We start from the raw sequence: 27,394 nt of genomic DNA, 5'->3' as shown, positions 1-27,394 counted from the left end.
TGCTGCTGAATGCAATCGTAAAAAGTCACAAGACTGCAATGAGCCCGGGGTGGGGTGGGGGGGGGTTGCGGGTGTGGTGGTGCTGTTGAACACGATCGGAAGAAATCACAAGACTGCAATGAGCCCAGGGTGGTGGGGGGTTCCCGGTCACTGCGCTTTCTCAGATCTGGGTGTGGTCCATACACACGTTGGGGAGAGAGAACAAAGAACCTGTCCTGTCTTCCTGCCGCTTTGAGCTTCTTGCAAAAGTACAATTTAAGCATGGGGGCAATACTGACAATACCAGCCTTCTGCATCATGGTGCTGTGGAGGAGACAATTGATTCCACGTCATCGCATGAGGAACCTAGTAGGATGCTAGCAAGGAGGCCCTACCCACCTCGGGTATATCGAGGCAGGCGTTTGTGCCTGCATATGAGTGATGCAGACTGTGTCAGAAGGGTCCGTTTCCGCAAAAAAGTTGTAACTGAAATCTGAGAGTTGGTGAAAGCAGACCTGCAACCTAGAAGCATCAGGAGGACTGCTTTGTCAGTTGAAGTGAAGGTTACAGCTGCACTTTCTTTCTAATCATCCGGATTCTTCCAAGCTACAACTGGGGATGTGTGCACCATTTCTCAACATGCAACACATGTCTGCATTCGGCAGACCACTGCTGCACTATATGCCCGGAGGAATGACTACATAAAGTTCCCCATGACCGCCCAGGCAATGCGTGACAGGACTGTGGGCTTCTCCAGGATTGTTGGCTTCCCAAAGGTACAGGGCTGCATTGATTGTACCCACATCGCCTTGCGAGCACCTTTGGAGGATTCCGAGATGTACAGGAACAGAAAAGGCTTCCACTCCATTAATGTACAGCTCGTGTGTGATGATATGCATCGCATCATGTCAGTCAATGCAAGATACCCTGGCAGCACCCAATATACGTTCATCCAACATGAAAGCATTATATCTCCCATTTTTCAGCAGCAGCCAGAAGGGCAGAGCTGGCAACTGGGAGACAAAGGGTACGGCCTCGTCACCTGGCTCATGACGCCCCTACACGTAACTCAGATGGAAGCTGACTAGGAGTACAACATGTCACACACTGTGACGTGCAGCATCATAGAGAGGACCATTGGCATCTTGAAACAGCATTTCCGATGGCTGGACCATTCTGTCGGCTACTTGCTATATATAATGTCTGTAAGCTTGTAATGTTGTAGCTCCACACTGTGGATGTGGACGTATTGTGTTACTGCAACTAAAGATGAATAAAGGAGTCAGCTGACCAGAAGCTTCCAGAACTTCTGAGATGCTTTCTGCCATTATAGAAAGCTGTGTGCGCTGTGCTCTGTGAATATATCACATTTGGTGACGAGGATGGGATTTTTCGGATGATTTAAAGCTGAAATTTTGTTGGTGAAGGATTCAGCCAGCCAACACAGACGTTGGAAGCTTCTCTGTCTTTGGAAGCTTCTCTGTCTTTGGAAATAGCTACAAAATCCGAGGTAAAAAAAATGAGCACACTGTCTGCACTGCAGAGACAAAATGGCAGCACCAATAGCAGTAATGGGACACTTAGGTGAATTTAAATGTGACCAGGAAAGGTTTAAGGTGTATGTAGACCTGTTAGAAATGTATTTCACTGCAAATAATATAATCGAAGTTCCAGAGAATGCTGATCAGAACCGGGCTGTGTTGGAACATAAGAGAGCGATTTTCTTATCTGAAGCGGGTCTGGAATTGTATGAAATGCTGAGAATCTGCTTGTGCCTGACGAGCCAAAGGACACAAAGCTTAAAGAGATTTTAATGAAGCTGGAGCAGCACTATAACCCCAAACTGTTAGAAATTGCTGAAAGCTATTGTTTTGGTATACAAAATCAAAAAACTGATGAAAATATCAGTGAGCACATTGTAGCATTAAAAAAGCTATCTCTTCACTGTAATTTTGGAAACTTTCAAAACTGAGCATTGCGGGACCGTTTGTGGGATGAAAAATGATTCAATCAAGCGAAAGTTATTGACAACGCCTGATTTGACTTTTGATATAGCTTGTCAGACAGCGAGGTCGATGATTATGGCCGACCAATATTCCCGAGAATTTCATAATAATTACAGTCGTCAGACAACCGAGGTAAATAGCTTGCCGGTTCAAAGTAAATGGCGGTGAGGGCCCAAAGTCTTAGAAACTAGAAATTCTAACAGGGCACCAAAGTTATGCTATAGGTGCCTGGGACAACACATTGCTCAAAGTTGTTCATATGTGAAGGCAGAGTGTTTCTTCTGCAGAAAGACTGGGCATCTTGCGAAGGCATGCCAACTGAAGGGTAAACCAGCTTTCAAAGCTATGAGTAGAAATCCCCAGAGACTACATAGCATGGAAGAACAACATGGATGAGGAGATGTTAGAGATACATGTCATCAGGAGCACGAGGTTAACGGACAGCGATTTGAAAAGTATCAAAATCTATAGAAGCTGCGGGATTCAAGATACCAATGGAATTCGACATGGGTGCGTCCGTGAGTGCAGTACCGGAGTCGCTATACCTCCACAAATTGCGTGATTTCACATTGCGAAATCCAAGATGGAGCTGCAAAGCTACTCGGGAGAGAACATTCCTGTGGTAGGTCATATCGCCGTACCGGTGAAATATAAGGATCAATTTCAGAACTTGCCTCTAATAGTAATGAAAGGAGACAAGCCTCCCTTACTAGGAAGAAATTGGTTGAGATCACTGAAGCTGGATTGGAGTGAAATTTTCCGTTTTGAAACGAGATTTGCATCAACGGATGATGTTATCAAGAGTTATCCGATGGTGTTCTGCGAAACGGGCAGTCCAATCCAAGGCCGAATATAGAAGATTTGTTCACAACACTAACAGGTGGTCAGATCTTCTCAAAACTGGATCTTACGAATGCCTACTTACAGCTTGAACTAATGAGGAGTCCAAGTCATGCTTGACCATAAATACTCATCTAGGCTTATATCAATTTAATATGCTACCGTTTGGAGTGTCTTTTGCCCCTGCCATATTCCAAGGGGTGATGAACCAGATTTTGCAAGGTATTGAAGGGGTAGTATGTTTTTTGGATGACATCCTAATTTCAGCACCAAATAGGCAAATTCATAATAACATATTGAATGAAGTCCTCAAACGGCTAGAGAAGCACAAAGTATGAGTGTCTGCTTGTAAGTGTGAATTATTTCAAAACTCAGTGGAATACTTAGGGCACAGAGTAGACAAAGATGGTTTACATCCAACCATGGGAAAGCTGGATGCAATTAGAAATGCACCCACTCCCAGGAATGTCACTGAACTTCGTTCATTCTTGGGTCTTTTGAACTATTATGGGAAGTTCCTACCAAATTTGGCTACAGTATTACATCCACTGAATGAACTTTTGAAAAAACAGATCCATTGGAAGTGGTCAAAAGAATGCGATACAGCATTCAAGGAGTGTAAAAGCGAATTGGTAGAGAGCACCATGTTAGTTCACTATGACATATCTAAGGAGATTAAGCTAGCATGTGATGCCTCTCCATATGGAGTTGGGGCAGTAATCTCTCATGTATTACGTAGTGGGGAGGAGAGACCAATTGCTTTTGCTTCACACGCTCTCAGTGCCAGTGAGAGTAATTATGCGCAAATCGAAAGGGAAGCTTTGGCATTAATTTTTGGGGTCAAGAAGTATGATCGTAAGTTTACCATCGTTATGTACCATAAGTCCCCAACATCAATCCTCTATCCAAAGTCCCCAGTTCCAACATTAGCTGCAGTCCGAATGCAGAGATGGGCTTTGATTTTGTCAGCATATACATATGATATTGAATACAGACGATCAGCTGATCACAGTAATGCTGATGCTATGTCTAGATTGCCTTTCCCATCACAAGTTACACCCGATAGGGAAGAAGTGTTTTATTTTTCATACATTGATGAACTGCCAGTCACAGCTGAAGAGATTGGAAGAGCAACCAAACGTGACCCAGTGATGTTAAAGATGTATGATTATATTGCAAATGTATGGCCAAACCAGGTAACTGACAAAGATATTCATCCATTCTTCATTCGTAGGAATGAATTATCAGTCGATAAAGATTGTATCATGTGGCGTGCAAGAATGGTTATACCAAATAAATTCAGGTCCAAATTATTAGGAGACCTCCATGACCAGCACCTGGGAATGTGCTTGATCAAAAGTTTTGCACATAGTTACTTATGGTGGCCAGGTCTTGATAAAGATATAGAGTACATCGTGAGTCAGTGTTCGACATATCAATCGGTAAGCAAGCAATCACCATCAATATCATAATAGCCATGGAAATGGCCTCTCAAGGTGTGACAAAGGCTACATATCCATTTTGCTGAGCTAGAAGAACAACAATTGTTCTATGTGATTTGATAGTCATTCTAAGTGAGTCAAGGTGTTCCCAATGTGGAAAATAACAATAAAACATTAGGCATTAAGTTTATTTTCTTCATGTGGCCTTCCAGAAAAAATTGTTTCAAATAATGGACCGTAATTTTGTTCAGAAGAATTTGCACAGTTCACGAGCAAAAATGGTGTGAAACATACCAAGGTTCCACTGTACCACCCACTTCAAATGGTGCAGCAGAGCGCTCTGTACAAATTGTAAAACGTGCCCTCATAAAACAAATGTTGATCCAAATCAAAGAAATGACAGTTGACATTGAACCACAAATTGGCTAATTTTTTGATTACGTATCGTAATACTCCTCACACAACTACTGAGAAAACACCAGCAGAGTTGTTTCTCAAACGACAGCCACAAACCAGATTCTCGTTGTTAAAACCAAATTTGGCACAGTCCGTAGAAGAGACACAATTAAGACAGAAAGAGAATCATGATAAAGGTAGAGTAAAAGAGGGAAGTGTGAAATTAAATCAGAAGGTGAGAGTGAAGAACCGTCACCATGAATGGATAAAGTGGTTACTAGGTAGAGTGGTGAAGATATGTGGTCCTCGCACATATTTGATCAAGATGTTTGATAATGGACAGGTTAGGTTTGTTCACATTGATCATATTTTACCTACAGACATGGAAGGAGTTGAAGGTGAAAATGATTCAATTATTTGTGATTAATCAGATAGTTTTGATACACCAGTAGCAAATCCTACATCCAATGTACTGGAAACAAATCCAAGAGAAAATCAGAATGTAAGTCTGAGTCCGAGTCAGGAAAACAAACAGTCGGAAATTATAGTGAGTTCAAACGAAAATCAAGGAAATCCTATGGAGGAAAACGTTCCTCAGGATCAGCCTCAAATGAGTTTAAATTCGACACCATGTTTGGAAGGTTCTGTTCGAGAGCGAAGGTATCCGCTTCGAAACAGAAAACAAGTGGTTAAGTTAAATTTGTAAATATGGCAAAATAAGTCCATATCCTTTGTTATGTATAAACATGCAAGTTATGTATGATGTTTGTTATAATAACTTCTTCATTAAGGAGGGAGAAATGCAATGTCTGTTAGCTTGTAATGTTGTAGCTCCACACTATGGATGTGGACGTATTGTGTTACTGCAACTAAAGGTGGATAAAGGAGTCAACTGGCCAGAAGCTTCCGGAACTTCTGCGATGCTGTCTGCCATTATAGAAAGCTGTGTGTGCTGTGGTCTGTGAATATATCACACTATGCTCCCCTGAGATTGTCGGTCAGTTCACTGTTGTGTGCTGCATGCTGCATAACTTAGCCATCATGAGGCAGCAGCAGCTGGTAGTAGTAGACCCACCTGCGGTGAGAGTGGCTGATTATAATGATGAGGAAGATGCAGATGACGAGCAGGAGGAAGGAGGAAGGAGGAAGGAGGAAGGAGGAAGGAGGAAGGAGGAAGGAGGAAGGAGGAAGGAGGAAGGAGGAAGGAGGAAGGAGGAAGGAGGAAGGAGGAAGATGATGATGAGGAGGAAGGAGGAAGATGATGAGGAGGGAGGAGGGAGGAGGAGGAGATGCAAGTACCTGAACCCGGAGCACGACTGCGGAGGAGAGCGGGCCATCGTGCCCCTTTAATGACTGCTCAAGCCTTGCGCCAGCAGCTCATCCGTGAACACTTTGCTGCCTGAAGGCTCAGCGGCAACTATTCCACATGGACCATGTTTACTATGTGGACCTGTTCTGTAATGTTGTGTTGTGTTAATGGAACAAATGATGGAAATGATTCTTGTTTACTTCAAAAGTTGTGTTAATAATCGAATAGTGTAAATGATTCAGTTATAATTTAAAATATATTTTATTCAAAAGTTTAACAAACATTGTACATAACTTAAATAAAAATATTCTTGTATCAAACTTTAATGTTTTCAGTTAAGATCACTTAAAAACTTTAAGATCACTTACTAACTTTTAACTTGTAAATTTACATAACTTACAAAAAAACTTTTAATTTGAGAGCAACAGTTACAACAGTAACAACAATAATAATAACAACAATAGCAACAGCAAAGAAAGGCTGCACCCATCTCTCCTTCACCTTATTCTAAAACCACCTGCTATGCTTGGTCTTGGTGGCTTCACCACCCCTGTCCGCAGTGTTTCTGGGGTTGGTACCAAGCTTATTATTTCTAACATCTCGGGTAATGCACACCTGTTGAGGGGTGGGGGTGGGGTGGGGTGGACAGGCGGCAATGTGGAGGGCCTGGCTTGGGGCTCTTCAGAGACTGGTCTGGGGATTGGCATGGGAGCGGTAGTTGATTCTGTCAATGGGCGCGGGGTCTGGGCGTGTTCCCTTATTGCAGCAGCTAACTCCAACATGCCCTCCCTCATGCACCCTGACAGTGTCTCAATGACCTCCAACATTCCTTCCCTCACATTGAGCAAAAGTGTCTTAACTACCTGCAACATTCCCTCTCTCATGTTCACTGAGAGTGTCTGAACTACCTGCGACACTACTCCTTGATGGTTACTGACAGCGCATCAGCTACCTGTGACATTCCCTCCCTCATGTTCACTGACACGGTTTTAGCTGACTTCTCCCAACAGTCCCGATACCTCATCACCCACCCCACAGGAGTGATCGCGTAAGGTCAATGCTCTCCATGCTCAGTGCCATCATGTGAATCACATCTGTTAGATCCTGCACCTCAGGACAGCGCGGTCGAGCTCTGCTTCCCCTCACCCTGGGTCGCAGCATCGCAGTGGGACCCGCAGCCTCAGAAGGTGGGGCCCTGGGTGTGCCCTGCTGAATCTCACTGGGACCTGCAACCTCAGATGATGGGGCCCTGGGTGTGCCTCGCTGCACCCCACTGCAATCCCCAGCCTCGGACGGTGTCCCACCAACACTCAAACCACTAGTCAGGGAAGGGGCTGGCACCTCAATGGGAGTGAGTACAACAGTGGTGGCTTCATCCATCCCCTCCCCCTCCAAACCCCGCCCCGCCCCATGCTCTTGGTCTGCAAGGTGGGATTGGAAGATGTTCTCCTCTTCAGGCTCATCCTCGTCTGAATATTCTTCTGCATTGTCAGGGTTGGCCTCAAGTTCTGCAAAATATAACAGAACAGACAAATGGTTAGCAGCAGAGGAGGGTGCAGGGTGGGTGGCATGTGTAGGCTCACACAGCGCAGGCAGCAGGCTGATTTGAAGGACCACGACGAAGCACATTGCATCAACTCAAGCATAGGTGACGGAGCCATCCCTATGAACCGAAGCATGGCTAACCCGTGCAGTACTTGACATTTAGCAAAGCCAGACTGTGGAATTTGCAGGACTTACCCTCTCCCTCGAATGTGGGCCCAGCTTGTGCAGTACTGATTGCTTTTCTCCAGGCAGAACCCATCAAAGCAGCGACCGTCTCTTCCAAGGGTGTCAGTGGGTGCAGATTTGCCGGGCCTCCTCCTGTTTGAGTTCTTTCCCTTTTGTTATGTGCCACCTTCCTCTGCAAAGATGAAAATACAACTTTTTAGAGAGGGTGTCTTTCTGCTGGGTGGGACATATACAGCTGGTCACATTTACATTACAATTGCAATTGCATTGAATAAATGAAAATATTACTTACACTAACTACTTGACCAAGGTCCTGCCATTTCTTTTTACACTGGCCTCCAGATCTCGGGATGGTCACCATTGCACAGTAATCTTATGCAACTTGGTTCCAGCTTTTCTTCATTTCTCTGGGTGGAACTTTTATGTGACCGCTGCTGGTGTCCAGCTCCTGCCATTTGGCCTCAATCACAGTAACTGGTGCCTTCACTTCATCCTGTAAGAAATTCTTGGTCTTTGCACCACGTTGCATCTTGTATTGCAGCTCTGATTTTTCCAATGTTCTCACACAGCAGTCAATGTTCTCACACACACAACTGGCTCTTTAAAAATGGATGATTGCAGATCGGGAGCTGTACTGCGGACGCGCGCCCATGGGAATAACGTCAAAAATGTCCTTTTTTCCCACGCGTGCGCAGAAGGTGCGGCATTGTCGTGGTGCACGTTGGTACCAATGACATAGGTAAAAAAAGGGATGAGTTCCTACGAAATGAATTTAAGGAGCTAGGAGCTAAATTAAAAAGTAGGACCTCAAAAGTAGTAATCTCGGGATTGCTACCAGTGCCACGTGCTAGTCAGAGTAGGAATCGCAGGATAGCTCAGATGAATACGTGGCTTGAGCAATGGTGCAGCAGGGAGGGATTCAAATTCCTGGGGCATTGGAACCGGTTCTGGGGGAGGTGGGACCAGTACAATCCGGACGGTCTGCACCTGGGCAGAATCGGAACCAATGTCCTCGGGGGAGTGTTTGCTAGTGCTGTTGGGGAGGAGTTAAACTAATATGGCAGGGGGATGGGAACCAATGCAGGGAGATAGAGGGAAACAAAAAGGAGGCAAAAACAAAAGACAGAAAGGAGATGAGGAAAAGTGGAGGGCAGAGAAACCCAAGGCAAAGAACAAAAAGGGCCATTGTACAGCAAAATTCTAAAAGGACAGAGGGTGTTAAAAAAACAAGCCTAAAGGCTTTGTGTCTTAATGCAAGGAGTATCCGCAATAAGGTGGATGAATTAACTGTGCAAATAGATGTTAACAAATATGATGTGATTGGGATTACGGAGACGTGGCTCCAGGATGAGCAGGGCTGGGAACTCAACATCCAGGGGTATTCAACATTCAGGAAGGATAGAATAAAAAGAAAAGGAGGTGGGGTGGCATTGCTGGTTAAGGAGGAGATTAAGGCAATAGTTAGGAAGGACATTAGCTTGGATGATGTGGAATCTATATGGGTAGAGCTGCAGAACACCAAAGGGCAAAAAACGTTAGTGGGAGTTGTGTACAGACCTCCAAACAGTAGTAGTGATGTTGGGGAGGGCATCAAACAGGAAATTAGGGGTGCGTGCAATAAAGGTGCAGCAGTTATAATGGGTGACTTTAATATGCACATAGATTGGGCTAACCAAACTGGAAGCAATACGGTGGAGGAGGATTTTCTGGAGTGCATAAGGGATGGTTTTTTAGACCAATATGTCGAGGAACCAACTAGGGGGGAGGCCATCTTAGACTGGGTGTTATGTAATGAGAAAGGATTAATTAGCAATCTCGTTGTGCGAGGCCCCTTGGGGAAGAGTGCCCATAATATGGTGGAATTCTGCATTAGGATGGAGAATGAAACAGTTAATTCAGAGACCATGGTCCAGAACTTAAAGAAGGCTAACTTTGAAGGTATGAGGCGTGAATTGGCTGAGATGGATTGGCGAATGATACTTAAGGGGTTGACTGTGGATGGGCAATGGCAGACATTTAGAGACCGCATGGATGAACTACAACAATTGTACATTCCTGTCTGGCATAGAAATAAAAAAGGGAAGGTGGCTCAACCGTGGCTATCAAGGGAAATCAGGGATAGTATTAAAGCCAAGGAAGTGGCATACAAATTGGCCAGAAATAGCAGCGAACCTGGGGACTGGGAGAAATTTAGAACTCAGCAGAGGAGGACAAAGGGTTTGATTAGGGCAGGGAAAATGGAGTATGAGAAGAAGCTTGCAGGGAACATTAAGACGGATTGCAAAAGTTTCTATAGATATGTAAAGAGAAAAAGGTTAGTAAAGACAAACGTAGGTCCCCTGCAGTCAGAATCAGGGGAAGTCATAACGGGGAACAAAGAAATGGCGGACCAATTGAACAAGTACTTTGGTTCGGTATTCACGAAGGAGGACACGAACAACCTTCCGGTTATAAAAGGGGTCGGGGGGTCTAGTAAGGAGGAGGAACTGAGGGAAATCCTTATTAGCCGGGAAATTGTGTTGGGGAAATTGATGGGATTGAAGGCCGATAAATCCCCAGGGCCTGATGGACTGCATCCCAGAGTACTTAAGGAGGTGGCCTTGGAAATAGTGGATGCGTTGACAGTCATTTTCCAACATTCCATTGACTCTGGATCAGTTCCTATGGAGTGGAGGGTAGCCAATGTAACCCCACTTTTTAAAAAAGGAGGGAGAGAGAAAACAGGGAATTATAGACCGGTCAGCCTGACATCGGTAGTGGGTAAAATGATGGAATCAATTATTAAGGATGTCATAGCAGTGCATTTGGAAAGAGGTGACATGATAGGTCCAAGTCAGCATGGATTTGTGAAAGGGAAATCATGCTTGACAAATCTTCTGGAATTTTTTGAGGATGTTTCCAGTAGAGTGGATAAGGGAGAACCAGTTGATGTGGTATATTTGGACTTTCAGAAGGCGTTCGACAAGGTCCCACACAAGAGATTGATGTGCAAAGTTAGAGCACATGGGATTGGGGGTAGTGTACTGACATGGATTGAGAACTGGTTGTCAGACAGGAAGCAAAGAGTAGGAGTAAATGGGTACTTTTCAGAATGGCAGGCAGTGACTAGTGGGGTACCGCAAGGTTCTGTGCTGGGGCCCCAGCTGTTTACACTGTACATTAATGATTTAGATGAGGGGATTAAATGTAGTATCTCCAAATTTGCGGATGACACTAAGTTGGGTGGCAGTGTGAGCTGCGAGGAGGATGCTGTGAGGCTGCAGAGCGACTTGGATAGGTTAGGTGAGTGGGCAAATGCATGGCAGATGAAGTATAATGTGGATAAATGTGAGGTTATCCACTTTGGTGGTAAAAACAGAGAGACAGACTATTATCTGAATGGTGACAGATTAGGAAAAGGGGAGGTGCAAAGAGACCTGGGTGTCATGGTACATCAGTCATTGAAGGTTGGCATGCAGGTGCAGCAGGCGGTTAAGAAAGCAAATGGCATGTTGGCCTTCATAGCAAGGGGATTTGAGTACAGGGGCAGGGAGGTGTTGCTACAGTTGTACAGGGCATTGGTGAGGCCACACCTGGAGTATTGTGTACAGTTTTGGTCTCCTAACCTGAGGAAGGACATTCTTGCTATTGAGGGAGTGCAGCGAAGGTTCACCAGACTGATTCCCGGGATGGCGGGACTGATCTATCAAGAAAGACTGGATCAACTGGGCTTGTATTCACTGGAGTTCAGAAGAATGAGAGGGGACCTCATAGAAACATATAAAATTCTGACGGGGTTAGACAGGTTAGATGCAGGAAGAATATTCCCAATGTTGGGGAAGTCCAGAACCAGGGGTCACAGTCTAAGGATAAGGGGTAAGCCATTTAGGACCGAGATGCGGAGGAACTTCTTCACCCAGAGAGTGGTGAACCTGTGGAATTCTCTACCACAGAAAGTTGTTGAGGCCAATTCACTAAATATATTCAAAAAGGAGTTAGATGAGGTCCTTACTGCTAGGGGGATCAAGGGGTATGGCGAGAAAGCAGGAATGGGGTACTGAAGTTGAATGTTCAGCCATGAACTCATTGAATGGCGGTGCAGGCTAGAAGGGCCGAATGGCCTACTCCTGCACCTATTTTCTATGTTTCTATGTTTCTATGTTTTTCGGCGCAGACAGCAGGCTCCACCTCCCGAGGCGACTGGACAGGCTGTGTTGTGCCAATTTTGAAAAATATAGCGGGGAAACTTGGCACAAATATTTATGGAGTATTTCTGGCCTAGAAAAACGGGCGTAACTCTGGCAATACGCCAAAAAATGGCTTTGGGTAAAATTGAGCCCCACTGTATGTAGGACAAGCAACATTACAGCAAAATACAAAATACAAGGTAATATTTACAAAAGATACCGAGAAGTTCAGGATACCATTGCATTACAATTAATATAATGAGCAAAGATCCATTTGGTTGTAAAAATATAATTTCTTTATGCTTCTTACCAAGTAAGAGCTGAATCCGTCATTAACAGACTCCATGGAGTGGCCTTCATTATTTGCAGCATGACGAGGATAATCATACGTTTCACAAGAAGAAGCTGGGAAAATAGAAATACTGGTTGGAAGACATTTTACAGATGACTAAATCACCAGAGAAAGAGGAATATGCTATTACTCAGCTGAAATTAATAATTCAGCTCCTCTTTATAAAGATACATAGAAGAGAGATTTCTCTAACTTCATGTTCTTTGGCAGGTCGCCAGCAGCGCAAATCAAAATTTGAAGTGCACATCAGAAATTGAAGTTCAACCACTGATAGCAAAATCAGGTGCAGTGCAAGCTGAAATGTTTTATATTTGTTGCTGGCAGGCAAGACTCAGAAGATTACCTTTATATTGTAAAACATGGATTTAAACTTGAAATAGGATTTCTGACATTAAACCACAAGTAATAATTATGTTATAAAGTTATAAAAATTATAATGTTGGGAATCAAATAGCAACACAATTGTATACCTCGGTCTTTGCTCGTTAAAGCGAGAAGGCTTCCACTGAACTTTTGAATCAGTTGCAAGTAGTCTTGACAGAAAGGAAAACGGGTGCATTACAATTGACATATACCTGGAATTTCCTTAGGGGTTCTCTCGATCGGCCATTGTAACTTTGACAGAAGGTCAGCGGGAACCCTAATAAAGCTGTATCTCCAGAGTTTCCGCCGATTGTCCACTGTAGTTACTGTGGCTGATCGGGAGAACCCCCTTCCCCCGAGAAAATTCCCAGTGTTACAGTATAATACTTGCCCCTCTAGCTCTGGCTTTCATAAGAACATGAGAAATAGGAACAGGAGTAGGCCATACGGCCCCTCGAGCCTGCTCCGCCATTCAATAAGATCATAGCTGATCTGATCATGGACTCAGCTCCACTTCCCCACCCGCTCCCCATAACGACATCCCCCTATCTTTTAAGAAACGGTCTATTTCTGTTTTAAATATATCCAATATCCCAGCTTCTACAGCTCTCTGAGGCAGTGAATTCCACAGATTTACAACCATCTGAGAGAAGAAATTCCTCCTCATCTCTGTTTCAAATAGGCGGCCCTTTATTCTAAGGTCATGCCCTCTAGTTCTAGTTTCCCCCATTAGTGGAAACATCCTCTCTTCATCCACCTTGTCAAGCCCCCTCATAATCTTGTACGTTTTGATAAGATCACCTCTCATTCTTCTGAATTCCAATGAGTAGAGGCCCAACCTACTCAACCTTTCCTCATAAGTCAACCCCTTCATCTCCGGAATCAACCTAGTGAACCTTCTCTGAACTGCCTCCAAAGCAAGTATATCCTTTCGTAAATATGAAAACCAAAACTGCCGCAGTATTCCAGCTGTGGCCTCACCAATAACCCTGTATAGCTGTAGCAAGACTTCCCTGCTTTTATACTCCATCCCCTTCGCAATAAAGGCCAAGATACCATTGGCCTTTCTGATCACTTGCTGTACCTGCATACCATCCTTTTGTGTTTAATTCACAAGTACCCCCAGGTCCCGCTGTACTGCGGCACTTTGCAATCTTTTTCCATTTAAATAATAACTTGCTCTTTGATTTTTTTCTGCCAAAGTGCATGACCTCACACTTTCTAACATTATACTCCATCTGGCAAATTTTTGCCCACTCACTTAGCCTGTCTATGTCCTTTTGCAGATTTGTTGTGTCCTCCTCACATATTGCTTTTCCTCCCATCTTTGTAATCATCAGCAAACTTGGTTACTTTACACTCGGTCCCTTCTTCCAAGTCGTTAATATAGATTGTAAATAGTTGGGGTCCCAGCACTGATCCCTGCGGCACCCCACTAGTTACTGGTTGCCAACCAGAGAATGAACCATTTATCCCAACTCTCTGTTCTCTGTTAGTTAGCCAATCCTCTATCAATGCTAATATATTACCCCCAACCCCGTGAACTATTATCTTGTACAGTAACCTTTTATGTGGCACCTTGTCAAATGCCTTCTGGAAGTCCAAATACACCACATCCACTGGTTCCACTTTATCCACCCTATTCGTTGCATCCTCAAAGAACTCCAGCAAATTTGTCAAACATGACTTCGCCTTCATAAATCCATGCTGACTCTGCCTGACTGAATTTTGCTGGTATCCAAATGTCCTGTTACTGCTTCTTTAATAATGGACTCCAACATTTTCCCAACCACAGATGTTAGGCTAACTAGTCTATAGTTTCTTGCTTTTTGTCTGCCTCCTTTTTTAAATAGGGGCGTTACATTTGCAGTTTTCCAATCTGCTGGGACCTCCCCAGAATCCAGGGAATTTTGGTAAATTATAACCAATCCACAATCCCTGCTGCTACTTCTCTTAAGACCCTAGAGTGCAAGCCATCTGGTCCAGGAGATTTATCTGCCTTTAGTCCCATTATCTTACTGAGTACCACCTCCTTAGTGATTATGATTGTGTTAAGTTCCTCCCCCCCATAGCCCCTTGACTATCCACTGTTGGAATATTGTTAGTTTCCTCTACCGTAAAGACTGATACAAAATATTTGTTCAGTGTTTTTGCCATCTCCATGTTCCCCATTACTAGTTCCCCGGTCTCGTCCTCTAGGGGACCAACATTTACTTTAGCCACCCTTTTCCTTTTTATATACCTATAGAAACTGTTGCTATCTGTTTTTATATTTTATGCTAGTTTTTTAGTTGTTCTTTGCTGGCTTTTAAAAGCTTCCCAGTCTTCTGTCCTCTCACTAGTTTTGGCCACTTTGTATGCCCTTGTTTTTAATCAGATACCTTCCTTTATTTCTTTAGTTAGCCATGGATGGCTATCTTTTCTCTTACACCCTTTCCTCCTCACTGGAATGTATTTTTCTTAAGAGTTGTGAAATATCTCGTTAAATGTACACCACTGTTCATTAACCGTCCTACACTTTAGTCTATTTTCCCAGTGCACTTTACCCAACTCTGCCCTCATACCTTCATAGTCTCCTTTATTTAAGCTTAGTACGCTGGTTAGGGATCCAACTTTCTCACCCTCCATCTGAATTTGAAATTCAATCATGCTATGATCACTCATTCCGAGTGGATCCTTTACTAGGGGATTGTTTATTAATCCTGTCTCATTACACAGGATCAGATCTAAGATAGCCTGCCCCCTGGTTGGTTCTGTTACATACTGCTTATGCACTCTATGAATTCTTCCTCAAGGCAACCCTGACCAATTTGATTTGTCCAATCAATATGGAGGTTAAAATCACCCATGATTATTGCTGTTCCATTTTTACAAGCCCCCACTATTTCCTGATTTATGCTCCAACCAACAGAGTTGCTACTGTTAGGGGGCTGAAAGACTATGCCCACCAGAGATTTTTTTCCCCTTATTGTTCCTTATCTCCACTCAAACTGTTTCAACACCCTTATCATTTGAGCCAATATCGTTTCTTACTATTGCAGTGATTCCATCCTTTATCAACAGAGCTATCCCACCTCCTTTCCCTTTCTGTCTGTCCTCCAGGATTGTCAAGTACCCCAGAATATTTAATTCCCAGTCCTGGTCACTTTGCAACCACGTCTTTGTAATGGCTATCAGATCATACTCATTTGTCTCAATTTGTGTTGTCAACTCATCTATTTTGTTACAAATGCTACGTGCATTTAGACAAAGTGCCTTTAAGTTTGTTTTTTTACCCTTTTTTCCTGCTTGTTGGCTTGGCACTGGTATCAGTGCAGTGCAAATATCAGTCTATTCTGTTTGTTGGAATGTTGCCCTCTAATTTTCTGTTTTTCTTCCTTACAGATTTTCCCTGGCTGCGTACCTTCTGGAACCATGAAGCCAACGGATTGACCTGCTTGCAGGCTGTCACCAATGCCACTCTCACCTGACCACCCACAGTGACCTGATAGAGATAGTTGCTCTGATATTCCCTCCCTGCAGCAGAACACTGACCTTGTTTGCTAATTTCCCAAAGATGTAAAGCAGAGATCAGGAACTCAGTGATTGGGTCCTAACTCTGCATCTTTCCATTGTGTTGCTGCACATAGTAGGCCCCAGTGCAGTGCACTACCCACAATGTTTGTTTTCAGGAGAGAGCAGGATAGTGCCATATCATTACTGCACTGCCATCCACCCAATGTATCTGCACAGCTGGATTTTGAGCCCTGGAATGTGTAAAAATATTGATATTGTCGGCCTTCAGTCTCATTTCTATAGTACCTTAAGTAATCCATTTTAGATTCAAAGGCAGAAAATGCTGAAAACACTCCGCGAAACAATATTTTGACAAAGAGTCCGCACCCGACTCATTTACTCCGATGTTCTCTCCATAGATGCTTCCTGACCTGCTGAGTGTTTCCAGCATTTCCACTTCTATTTCAGATTTTCAGCATTTGAAGTTTTTTGCTTTTTGTTCATTTTAGAGTCAAGGTGGGACCTGGTAGATTGTGCGCTACTCCAGGGGTGTCACCGTGATCATCGGTCAGGAGCTATTTTATGGAACGTTAAGGTGCAGAGATGGAACTTCAATCCAGGAGCTGCCAGTCAGGAGATGATACACCTGGAGTTATCAGGCTACTTTACAGTACACAGTATTTTAAAATATGTTACTTATGATTTCAAGTCATTACCTCTGTGAAGCCTGTTGTTATCTACTGCTGGGAGAGTGTTCCTTCTAGGGATTGTTGCTGCAGATGCTGCTTGTTTGCCTTTGCCATTGCGAGTACGCTGCTTGGGGCTACCCCATTCCAGCTTCCGATCTATCTGTGCAGGCTTTGGTGGCCGTGGAGGAGGCGCAGCTGCGGAGTCACCAGAACCTGTGGATGGCGTGTTGTGGTTTCTGTCAAAGGTGAATGTCCTTGGAATATGGTAGATGGACACAGGTGTTGACGGAACATCGTAGGAGTCTGTGGAAATTTCACTAAGCCGTCTACACAGAGTGCTGTTGGGAGTGTTATACGTGTATACCTCTTCATCATCATTGTCTAACCCAGGTGAGCCAAATTTGACCACACCATCAGATCCCAGACTCCTAGGCCAATCATAAGTAATGGTGTCCCTTTGCTCCATATGTTGTTTTGCTGGTTTTGGTAAACTATGAAAGCCATGGATTTGCCCACTGACCCCATTGACACAATGTGAATAACCTTGTAGTAACTTTTGTGCGGTTGTGTCTCCATCTCTCTTTATGGATCCAGGCAACTGTATAGACTGGGAAAAACTGGCACTCCTGGATAATACAAATAGAAACAAACAGCAATTAGTTTTGTGCTTCATCTCATTGATCATGATGCAATAACTCTTTCATTGTCACCAGTGAATATTATGTTCTCCATTTTACCAAGAATCATGAATTCAGTGACTAAACCAGGCACTCAAATGGTAAAATGGTAAAAGAAGTCTGAGTAATTTCATAAATGGAAAAGATGAAGAATTCATTACAATAATTTTTAAAGATCAGATCATAAAATAAAGTGAGGCACTGCTGTTTAGTAAAATATTTGCAAACTGAGGAGTAATGGCATGGGATTGATATTATATCACTGGTGACATCTATGCAAGAAATGTTAAAACCTTGAATAAAAGTCAATATTAACACTAAACATAGTTTCAAAGTTTACAGTGTTTTTCTCTAGTGTAAATTTATTCCATCAGTCAACCCGATGGGCTTTCAGTGGATATTTTTTGAGTAGATCTTTCTGAGCTGGTCTCAAATTGGAGGCTTAAACCTAACTCCAGCTGAACAGCATTACTATAAATAAGTAAAATGTTATTAGCAAAACTCATAGATCTCTGCAAATCTTCCTGGTGTGCAGCCTTACTTTAAATCAGATTCATTGTGTTAGTAGAAAGAGATTTTCTAAAGTTGCCTGATGGCTTAGAGGGTAAATATGGAGGGTTTGAGTCCTTGTCTGTACTGAATTAGCTGATCACTTTGTGATGGTAATAGAGGGAAGAGGGGGAGTAAAAATCACTTTACTGTCTCAGGTCTAAGGTCTGCCTGTTCAGGTAAATATAAAAGATCGGAGTGATTATTTGCACCGCATTTTTAGCTCTCTGCGCACGTGCGGCCGTTTAGTACCACATATCTGTGTTCGACCCAGTCCAGCACGCGCATTACCCAATGGTGGGGTGGCAACCTCCACTCAGCTCCATGCAGAGGTGGTCAGCTGGTGGCCGGGGGGGGAGGCGGGGGGGGAGAGAGGAGATCAGGTGGGGGGGGGGGGAGGGGGGAAGAGAAGAGATCTGAGGGGGGAGTGAGAGGAGATCAGAGGTGGGAAAGAGAGGAGATCGGGGGAGAGAGAGAGAAGATGAGGGGGGGGGGAAGAGCGAGAGAGAGAGGAGATGGGGGGGAGAGAGAGGAGATCGGGGGAGAGAGAGAGATCGGGGAGAGAGAAAGGAAATCAAGGGAGAGTGAGAGGAGATCGGAGGAGTAGAGAGAGGAGATTGGGGGTGGGGGGGGGGGAGAGTGAGAGAGAGAGGAGATCGGGGTGGGGAGAGAGAGGAGATTGGGGGGAGAGAGAGGAGATTGGGGGGAGAGTGAGAGGAGATCGGGGGGAGAGTGAGAGTGTTGTGTATGCAGAAAGAGTCAGACTGAACACTGTGAGCTCAAAGTAAAGTGTGACCTTAGTCTTTTATTGCAGGTCTCCAGAGTGCCTCTCCAACCTGTGAAGCCTCCTTAAATACCTGTGCTCCCAAGGGATTATGGGATCCCTTGGGACACCAGGGGATGAGCCCTCTGGTGGCTGTACAGAGTAAATACAAGTATACATATATAACAACACTCCTCCCTAAACTCAATAGTGTAACTATTTACAATGTGAGTTGATCTGGGGCCCTTCTTGCCCTGGTTGATCGTCTCGGTGTGAAAGCTGGTGTTGTTGAATCATTTGTTGGGCCCTCGCTGGGCTGCTGCGCAGCTGGCCTTACTGGGCTGCCTGGTGTGTTGGGCCCTGCTGGGCTGCTGTGGATGATGGGTTCTGCTTCGTGGTCAACTGTGGTGCTGGTTGCCACTGGTGTGTATGTTGGGGAATCAAAAAAGGTAGGGTCCAAGGTGGGTTGCTCAGGATAGTCCGTGAATCTGAGTTTGATTTGGTCCAAGTGTTTCCGGTGAATGAGTCCATTTGAAAGCTTGACCCGAAACACCCTGCTCCCCTCGTTGGCTGCGACAGTGCGGGAAGCCACTTGGGACCTTGTCCATAATTTAATACAAATACAGGATCATTGATTTCAATCTCGCGTGACACATTTGCGCTATCATGGTATGTACTTTGTTGAAGCTGCCTGCTCTCTACCTGTTCGTGTAGATCAGGGTGAACTAACGAGAGCCTTGTCTTAAGTGCTCTTTTCATGAGCAGTTCAGCAGGCGGGATCCCAGTGAGTGAGTGGGGTCTCGTGCGGTAGCTAAGCAGGACTTGGGATAGGCGAGTCTACAGTGAGCCTTCAGTTACCCTCTTCAAGCCTTGCTTGATGGTTTGCACTGCTCTCTCCGCCTGACCCTTGGATGCTGGCTTAAACAGGGCAGATGTGACATGTTTGATCCCGTTACAGGTCATGAATTCTTTGAACTCAGCACTGGTAAAACATGGCCCGTTGTCACTCACCAGGACATTGGGTAGGCCGTGTGTGGCAAACATGGCCCGCAGGCTTTCAGTAGTGGCAGCGGACGTGCTAGCCGACAGTATCTCACATTCAATCCACTTGGAGTATGCGTCTACAACCACAAGGAACATTTTACCCAAGAATAGACCTGCATAGTCGACGTGTATCTAGCCCACGGTTTGGAGGGCCAAGACCATAAACTTAGCGGCGCCTCCCTGTGTACATTGCTTAACTGTGAGCATGTATTACATCTGTGAACACAGGACTCTAAGTCCGCATCGATACCGGGCCACCACACGTGGGATCTGGCTATTGCTTTCATCATTATGATGCCTGGGTGGGTACTGTGGAGGTCATTGATGAAGGTGTCTCTGCCCTTCTTGGGGACCACTACTCGATTGCCCCACAGAAGGCAGTCTGCCTGTATAGATATTTCGGCTTTGCGTCGCTGGAACGGCTTTATCTCTTCCTGCATTTCCACTGGGACACTGGACCAGTTTCCGTGAAGCACACAGCTTTTGACGAGAGATAATAAATGGTCCTGGCTTGTCCAGGTTTTGATCTGCCGGGCAGTGACAGGTGATTGCTCACTCTCAAATGCTTCGATAACCATGGCTAGATCTGCGGGCTGCGCCATTTCCACCCCTGTGGTGGGCTATGGCAGCCTACTGAGAGCATCGGTGCAGATTGCTGTGCCTGGCCTGTGGCGGGTGGCGTATTTGTATGCGGACAATGTGAGCGCCCATCTCTGGATGCGGGCCGATGCGTTGGTATTTATCCCTTTACTCTCGGAAAACAGGGATATAAGTGGCTTATGGTCAGTTTCCAATTCGAATTTTAGCCCAAACAGATATTGATGCATTTTCTTTACCCCATGGACACATGCTAATGCTTCTTTCTCAATCATGCTGTAGGCTCTCTCAGCCTTAGACAGACTCCTGGATGCATAAGCAACCGGTTGCAGTTTCCCAAAATCATTAGCTTGTTGCAATACACACCCGACGCCATATGACGATGCATCACATGCTCGTACCAAACGCTTACATAGATCATACAACACAAGCAATTTGTTTGAGCATAACAATTTTCTCGCTTTTACAAAGGCATTTTCTTGGCTTTTGCCCCAAACCCATTCATCCCCTTTTCGTAGTAAGACATGCAGTGGTTCTAACAGTGTGCTGAGACCCGGTAAGAAGTTACCAAAGTCGTTCAGGAGTCCCAGAAACGACCGCAGCTCCGCCACATTCTGTGGCCTCGGTGTGTTCTCGATTGCCTCCATCTTCGCGTTGGTGGGCCTGATGCCGTCCGCCGCAATCCTCCTTCCCAGGAACTCCACTTCGGGCGCCAGGAAAATGCACTTCGAGCATTTTAACCTGAGCCCCACGCGGTTGAGTCGACTAAGAACCTCCTCCAGGTTCTGCAGATGCTCGACTGTGTTCCGACCTGTGACCAAGATGTCGTCCTGGAGGACCACGGTGTGCGGGACCGACTTCAGTAAGCCTGGCATGTTTCTCTGGAATATCGCTGCCGCCAATCAGATTCCAAATGGGCATCTGTTATAAACAAAAAGACCTTTGTGCGTGTTGATGCAGGTAAGGGCCTTCGATGATTCCTCCAGTTCCTGCATCAGGTAGGCTGAAGTCAGATCCAGCTTCGTGAACATCTTTCCTCCCGCCAGCGTTGCAAAGAGGTCGTCGACTCTTGGTAGTGAGTATTGGTCCTGCAATGAGAAACGATTGATAGTTACTTTGTAATCGCCACAGATTCTGACGGTGCCGTCTCCCTTGAGGACTGGGACGATAGGACTGGCCCACTCGTTGAACTCGATCGGGGAAATTACGCCCTCTCTTTGCAGCCGGTCTAGCTCGATCTCTACCCTTTCTCTCATCATGTACGGTACTGCTATCGCCTTGTGATGGATGGGTCCCGCCCCCGGAATTAGGTGGATCTGCGCTTTTGCTCCTTGGAATTTCCCGATACCTGGTTCGATCAGCAAAGGAAATTTGTTTAAGACCTGGACACATGAAGTGTCGTCAGCGGGCGATAGCGCTCCAGTTCCAGCGTATCTTTCCCAGCCAGCTCCTGAAGAGCAGCATGGGCCCATCGCCCGGTACCACCCAGGGTGGTAGCTTGTGCACCGCTCCATCATAGGAGGCCTTTACGGCAGCACTGCTGATTAGAAGAATCACTTCTTTCGTGTAAGTTCTTAGTTTCATGCGAACTGGAGTTAAGACTGGCCTTAAGGCTTGTTGCACCACAACCTTTCGAAAGTCTTTTTGCCCATGATGGACTGGCTCGTGCCCGTGTCCAGCTCCATTGACACTGGTACTCCATTTAGTTCAACATTCAGCATTAAGGGGGACATTCGTGGTGAATGTGTGCACCCCATGGACCTCTGCCTCCTCAATCTGAGGCTCTGGTTCATCGTGATCCTCTGTGGATCTGTCTTCCTCTGCAACATGGTGATTTACAAGCTCAATAGGCTTTGCAGCTTGCCTGCACACTCATTGAAGGTGTCCCATTGTTCCACAGTCCTTGCAAATGTACTCTTTGTACGTTTGGCATGAATGGAGATGATGATCACCCCCGCAGCACCAACAAGGTGTTAATGGCCTTGCATTCATTACCCTTGATGGTGGACTCTCAGACATCTGCGGACATGTAGCTGCAGGTATGTGTGCCCTGCCCTGTACGTTACTATTCGAAAACAACATCATTTTGTTCACAGTACTTGTAGCAGCACTTGTGTGCTGAGCGTTTTGCTTCGTATTGTCACCGGTGGCAATGAACGCCTGGGCTATCGCTATGGCCTTACTCAAAGTTGGGGTCTCTACAGTCAAAAGTTTGCGAAGTATGGTTTTGTGGCCAAAGCCAAGTATGAAAAAGTCTCTGAGCATGTGCTCCAAATGTCCTTCAAATTCGCAATGTCCTGCAAGACGTCTTAGCTTGGCGACATAACATGCCACTTCCTGGCCTTCAGACCTTTTGTAGATGTAGAACCGGTACCTCGCCATCAGAACGCTTTCCTTCGGGTTCAAATGCTCTCAGACCAGTGTGCACAAATCATCGTACGATTTCTCCGTGGGTTTCGCTGGAGAGAGCAGATTCTTCATGAGGCCATACGTTGGTGCCCCACAGATGGTGAGGAGGATCGCCCTTCATTTGGCAGCGCTCTCTTCCCCATCTAGCTCGTTGGCCACGAAGTATTGGTCGAGTCGCTCCACAAAAGTTTCCCAATCATCTCCCTCCGAGAATTTCTCCAGGATGCCCACTGTTCTCTGCTTCTTTGGGTTCGCTATCTGTATCTTGTCGCCAGTTGTTGTGTATGGAGAAAGAGTCAGACTGAACACTGTGAGCTCAAAGTAAACATAGAAACATAGAAAATAGGTGCAGGAGTAGGCCATTCAGCTCTTCTAGCCTGCACCGCCATTCAATGAGTTCATGGCTGAACATTCAACTTCAGTACCCCATTCCTGCTTTCTCGCCATACCCCTTGATCCCCCTAGTAGTAAGGACCTCATCTAACTCCTTTTTGAATATATTTAGTGAATTGGCCTCAACAACTTTCTGTGGTAGAGAATTCCACAGGTTCACCACTCTCTGGGTGAAGAAGTTCCTCCGCATCTCGGTCCTAAATGGCTTACCCCTTATCCTTAGACTGTGACCTCTGGTTCTGGACTTCCCCAACATTGGGAACATTCTTCCTGCATCTAACCTGTCTAAACCCGTCAGAATTTTAAACGTTTCTATGAGGTCCCCTCTCATTCTTCTGAACTCCAGTGAATACAAGCCCAGTTGATCCAGTCTTTCTTGATAGGTCAGTCCCACCATCCCGGGAATCAGTCTGGTGAATCTTCGCTGCACTCCCTCAATAGCAAGAATGTCCTTCCTCAGGTTAGGAGACCAAAACTGTACACAATACTCCAGGTGTGGCCTCACCAATGCCCTGTACAACACCTCCCTGCCCCTGTACTCAAATCCCCTTGCTATGAAGGCCAACATGCCATTTGCTTTCTTAACCGCCTGCTGCACCTGCATGCCAACCTTCAATGACTGATGTACCATGACACCCAGGTCTCTTTGCACCTCCCCTTTTCCTAATCTGTCACCATTCAGATAATAGTCTGTCTCTCTGTTTTTACCACCAAAGTGGATAACCTCACATTTATCCACATTATATTTCATCTGCCATGCATTTGCCCACTCACCTAACCTATCCAAGTCGCTCTGCAGCCTCACAGCATCCTCCTCGCAGCTCACACTGCCACCCAACTTAGTGTCATCCGCAAATTTGGAGATACTACATTTAATCCCCTCATCTAAATCATTAATGTACAGTGTAAACAGCTGGGGCCCCAGCACAGAACCTTGCGGTACCCCACTAGTCACTGCCTGCCATTCTGAAAAGTACCCATTTACTCCTACTCTTTGCTTCCTGTCTGACAACCAGTTCTCAATCCATGTCAGTACACTACCCCCAATCCCATGTGCTCTAACTTTGCACATCAATCTCTTGTGTGGGACCTTGTCGAACGCCTTCTGAAAGTCCAAATATACCACATCAACTGGTTCTCCCTTATCCACTCTACTGGAAACATCCTCAAAAAATTCCAGAAGATTTGTCAAGCATGATTTCCCTTTCACAAATCCATGCTGACTTGGACCTATCATGTCACCTCTTTCCAAATGCACTGCTATGACATCCTTAATAATTGATTCCATCATTTTACCCACTACCGATGTCAGGCTGACCGGTCTATAATTCCCTGTTTTCTCTCTCCCTCCTTTTTTAAAAAGTGGGGTTACATTGGCTACCCTCCACTCCATAGGAACTGATCCAGAGTCAATGGAATGTTGGAAAATGACTGTCAACGCATCCACTATTTCCAAGGCCACCTCCTTAAGTACTCTGGGATGCAGTCCATCAGGCCCTGGGGATTTATCGGCCTTCAATCCCATCAATTTCCCCAACACAATTTCCCGGCTAATAAGGATTTCCCTCAGTTCCTCCTGCTTACTAGACCCCCCGACCCCTTTTATAACCGGAAGGTTGTTCGTGTCCTCCTTCGTGAATACCGAACCAAAGTACTTGTTCAATTGGTCCGTCATTTCTTTGTTCCCCGTTATGATTTCCCCTGATTCTGACTGCAGGGGACCTACGTTTGTCTTTACTAACCTTTTTCTCTTTACATATCTATGGAAACTTTTGCAATCCGTCTTAATGTTCCCTGCAAGCTTCTTCTCATACTCCATTTTCCCTGCCCTAATCAAACCCTTTGTCCTCCTCTGCTGAGTTCTAAATTTCTCCCAGTCCCCAGGTTCGCTGCTATTTCTGGCCAATTTGTATGCCACTTCCTTGGCTTTAATACTATCCCTGATTTCCCTTGATAGCCACGGTTGAGCCACCTTCCCTTTTTTATTTTTATGCCAGACAGGAATGTACAATTGTTGTAGTTCATCCATGCGGTCTCTAAATGTCTGCCATTGCCCATCCACAGTCAACCACTTAAGTATCATTCGCCAATCCATCCCAGCCAATTCACGCCTCATACCTTCAAAGTTAGCCTTCTTTAAGTTCTGGACCATGGTCTCTGAATTAACTGTTTCATTCTCCATCCCAATGCAGAATTCCACCATATTATGGTCACTCTTCCCCAAGGGGCCTCGCACAACGAGATTGCTAATTAATCCTCTCTCATTACATAACACCCAGTCTAAGATGGCCTCCCCCCTAGTTGGTTCCTCGACATATTGGTCTAAAAAACCATCCCTTATGCACTCCAGAAAATCCTCCTCCACCGTATTGCTTCCAGTTTGGTTAGCCCAATCTATGTGCATATTAAAGTCACCCATTATAACTGCTGCACCTTTATTGCACGCACCCCTAATTTCCTGTTTGATGCCCTCCCCAACATCACTACTACTGTTTGGAGGTCTGTACACAACTCCCACTAACGTTTTTTGCCCTTTGGTGTTCTGCAGCTCTACCCATATAGATTCCACATCATCCAAGCTAATGTCCTTCCTAACTATTGCCTTAATCTCCTCCTTAACCAGCAATGCTACCCCACCTCCTTTTCCTTTTATTCTATCCTTCCTGAATGTTGAATACCCCTGGATGTTGAGTTCCCAGCCCTGATCATCCTGGAGCCACGTTTCCGTAATCCCAATCACATCATATTTGTTAACATCTATTTGCACAGTTAATTCATCCACCTTATTGCGGATACTCCTTGCATTAAGACACAAAGCCTTTAGGCTTGTTTTTTTAACACCCTCTGTCCTTTTAGAATTTTGCTGTACAATGGCCCTTTTTGTTCTTTGCCTTGGGTTTCTCTGCCCTCCACTTTTCCTCATCTCCTTTCTGTCTTTTGTTTTTGCCTCCTTTTTGTTTCCCTCTATCTCCCTGCATTGGTTCCCATCCCCCTGCCATATTAGTTTAACTCCTCCCCAACAGCACTAGCAAACACTCCCCCGAGGACATTGGTTCCGATTCTGCCCAGGTGCAGACCGTCCGGATTGTACTGGTCCCACCTCCCCCAGAACCGGTTCCAATGCCCCAGGAATTTGAATCCCTCCCTGCTGCACCATTTCTCAAGCCACGTATTCATCTGAGCTATCCTGCGATTCCTACTCTGACTGTGACCTTAGTCTTTTATTGCAGGTCTACAGAGTGCCTCTCCAACCTGTGAAGCCTCCTTGAATACCTGTACTCCCAAGAGATTATGGGATCCCTTGGGACTCCAGGGTATGAACCGTCTGCTGGCTGTACAGAGTAAATACAAGTCCGCATATATAACAGAGAGGAGATCGGGGAGAGAGAAAGGAGGTCAGTGGAGAGGGAGCAGAGATCGGGGGAGAGGGAGAGGAAATCGGGGGAGAGGGAGAGGAGATCGAGGGAGAGAGAGAGTAGATCGGATGGGGAGCGAGAGGAGATTGGAGGAGAGAGAGAAGATCGGAGGATGGGAGAGAGAAGGATCAGAGGCGGGGGGGCGGGGGAGAAAGCGGAAAGCAGATCGGGGGTGGGGTGGGGGGCAGAGAGAGGGCGTTCCGATGAAATGTCATCAACCTGAAACGTTAACTCTGTTTCTCTCTCCACAGATGCTGCCTGACCTACTGAGTATTTCCAGCACTTTCTGTTTATATTTAACATTTGCCACATCCGCAGTATTTTCCAGTGGGTAGAACTAGGGGCACAAGTATAAAATATATTGGCAAAAAGTTAGGTTAGATGCCAGAAAGTATTTCTTTCACAGAGAGTAATTGCCTTCAGGAACACATTACCGAAGAATGTGGTGGGGATGGATTTCATGAAGTACTTTGAAAGAGAGCTGGACAAGTCCCTGAGAGGAGGAAATTTCAAATTAGAGAGGGTAATTTACAGATTAGCTGGGATTTGAAGGATTTATGGATTATGCAGTCTCCTAAGGCTTTGCTTGATTGCCTTAGGAATTTCATAAACTGGTCACAAGGTTTTTCTGGGGTTTTTGCTGTCTCTCCCAGGAGATTGTGTGACTGGGAAGTGGATAAATGGTATATGCGGCTGCATAAATGTCTGGGTAGGTTGAGCTTCAAGGACCAAATGGATGGTTGTTTCTCATTCTTTTCACATGTTCATATTACTATTG

General features: G+C 45.3%; 1 protein-coding gene across 1 annotated transcript in view; it reads right to left on the bottom strand.

Annotated features, from left to right (window-relative positions):
- The window catches only part of gab2 (GRB2-associated binding protein 2), a 516,690-nt gene that overhangs the window by 19,369 nt on the left and 469,927 nt on the right, over positions 1–27,394 (bottom strand). The window contains exons 4-5 of the mRNA XM_070892068.1: positions 16,796–17,394; positions 12,180–12,274 (exon numbers count right to left, since the gene is read on the bottom strand). Coding sequence (XP_070748169.1) covers positions 12,180–12,274; positions 16,796–17,394 — 694 coding nt within the window. The remainder of the gene's footprint in view (positions 1–12,179; positions 12,275–16,795; positions 17,395–27,394) is intronic.

This window comes from Pristiophorus japonicus, chromosome 10 (assembly GCF_044704955.1).
Source record: "Pristiophorus japonicus isolate sPriJap1 chromosome 10, sPriJap1.hap1, whole genome shotgun sequence".
NCBI lineage: Eukaryota > Metazoa > Chordata > Chondrichthyes > Pristiophoridae > Pristiophorus > Pristiophorus japonicus.
Note: the sequence above shows the minus strand (reverse complement) of the source record. Positions and strands in the feature narration are given on the sequence as shown.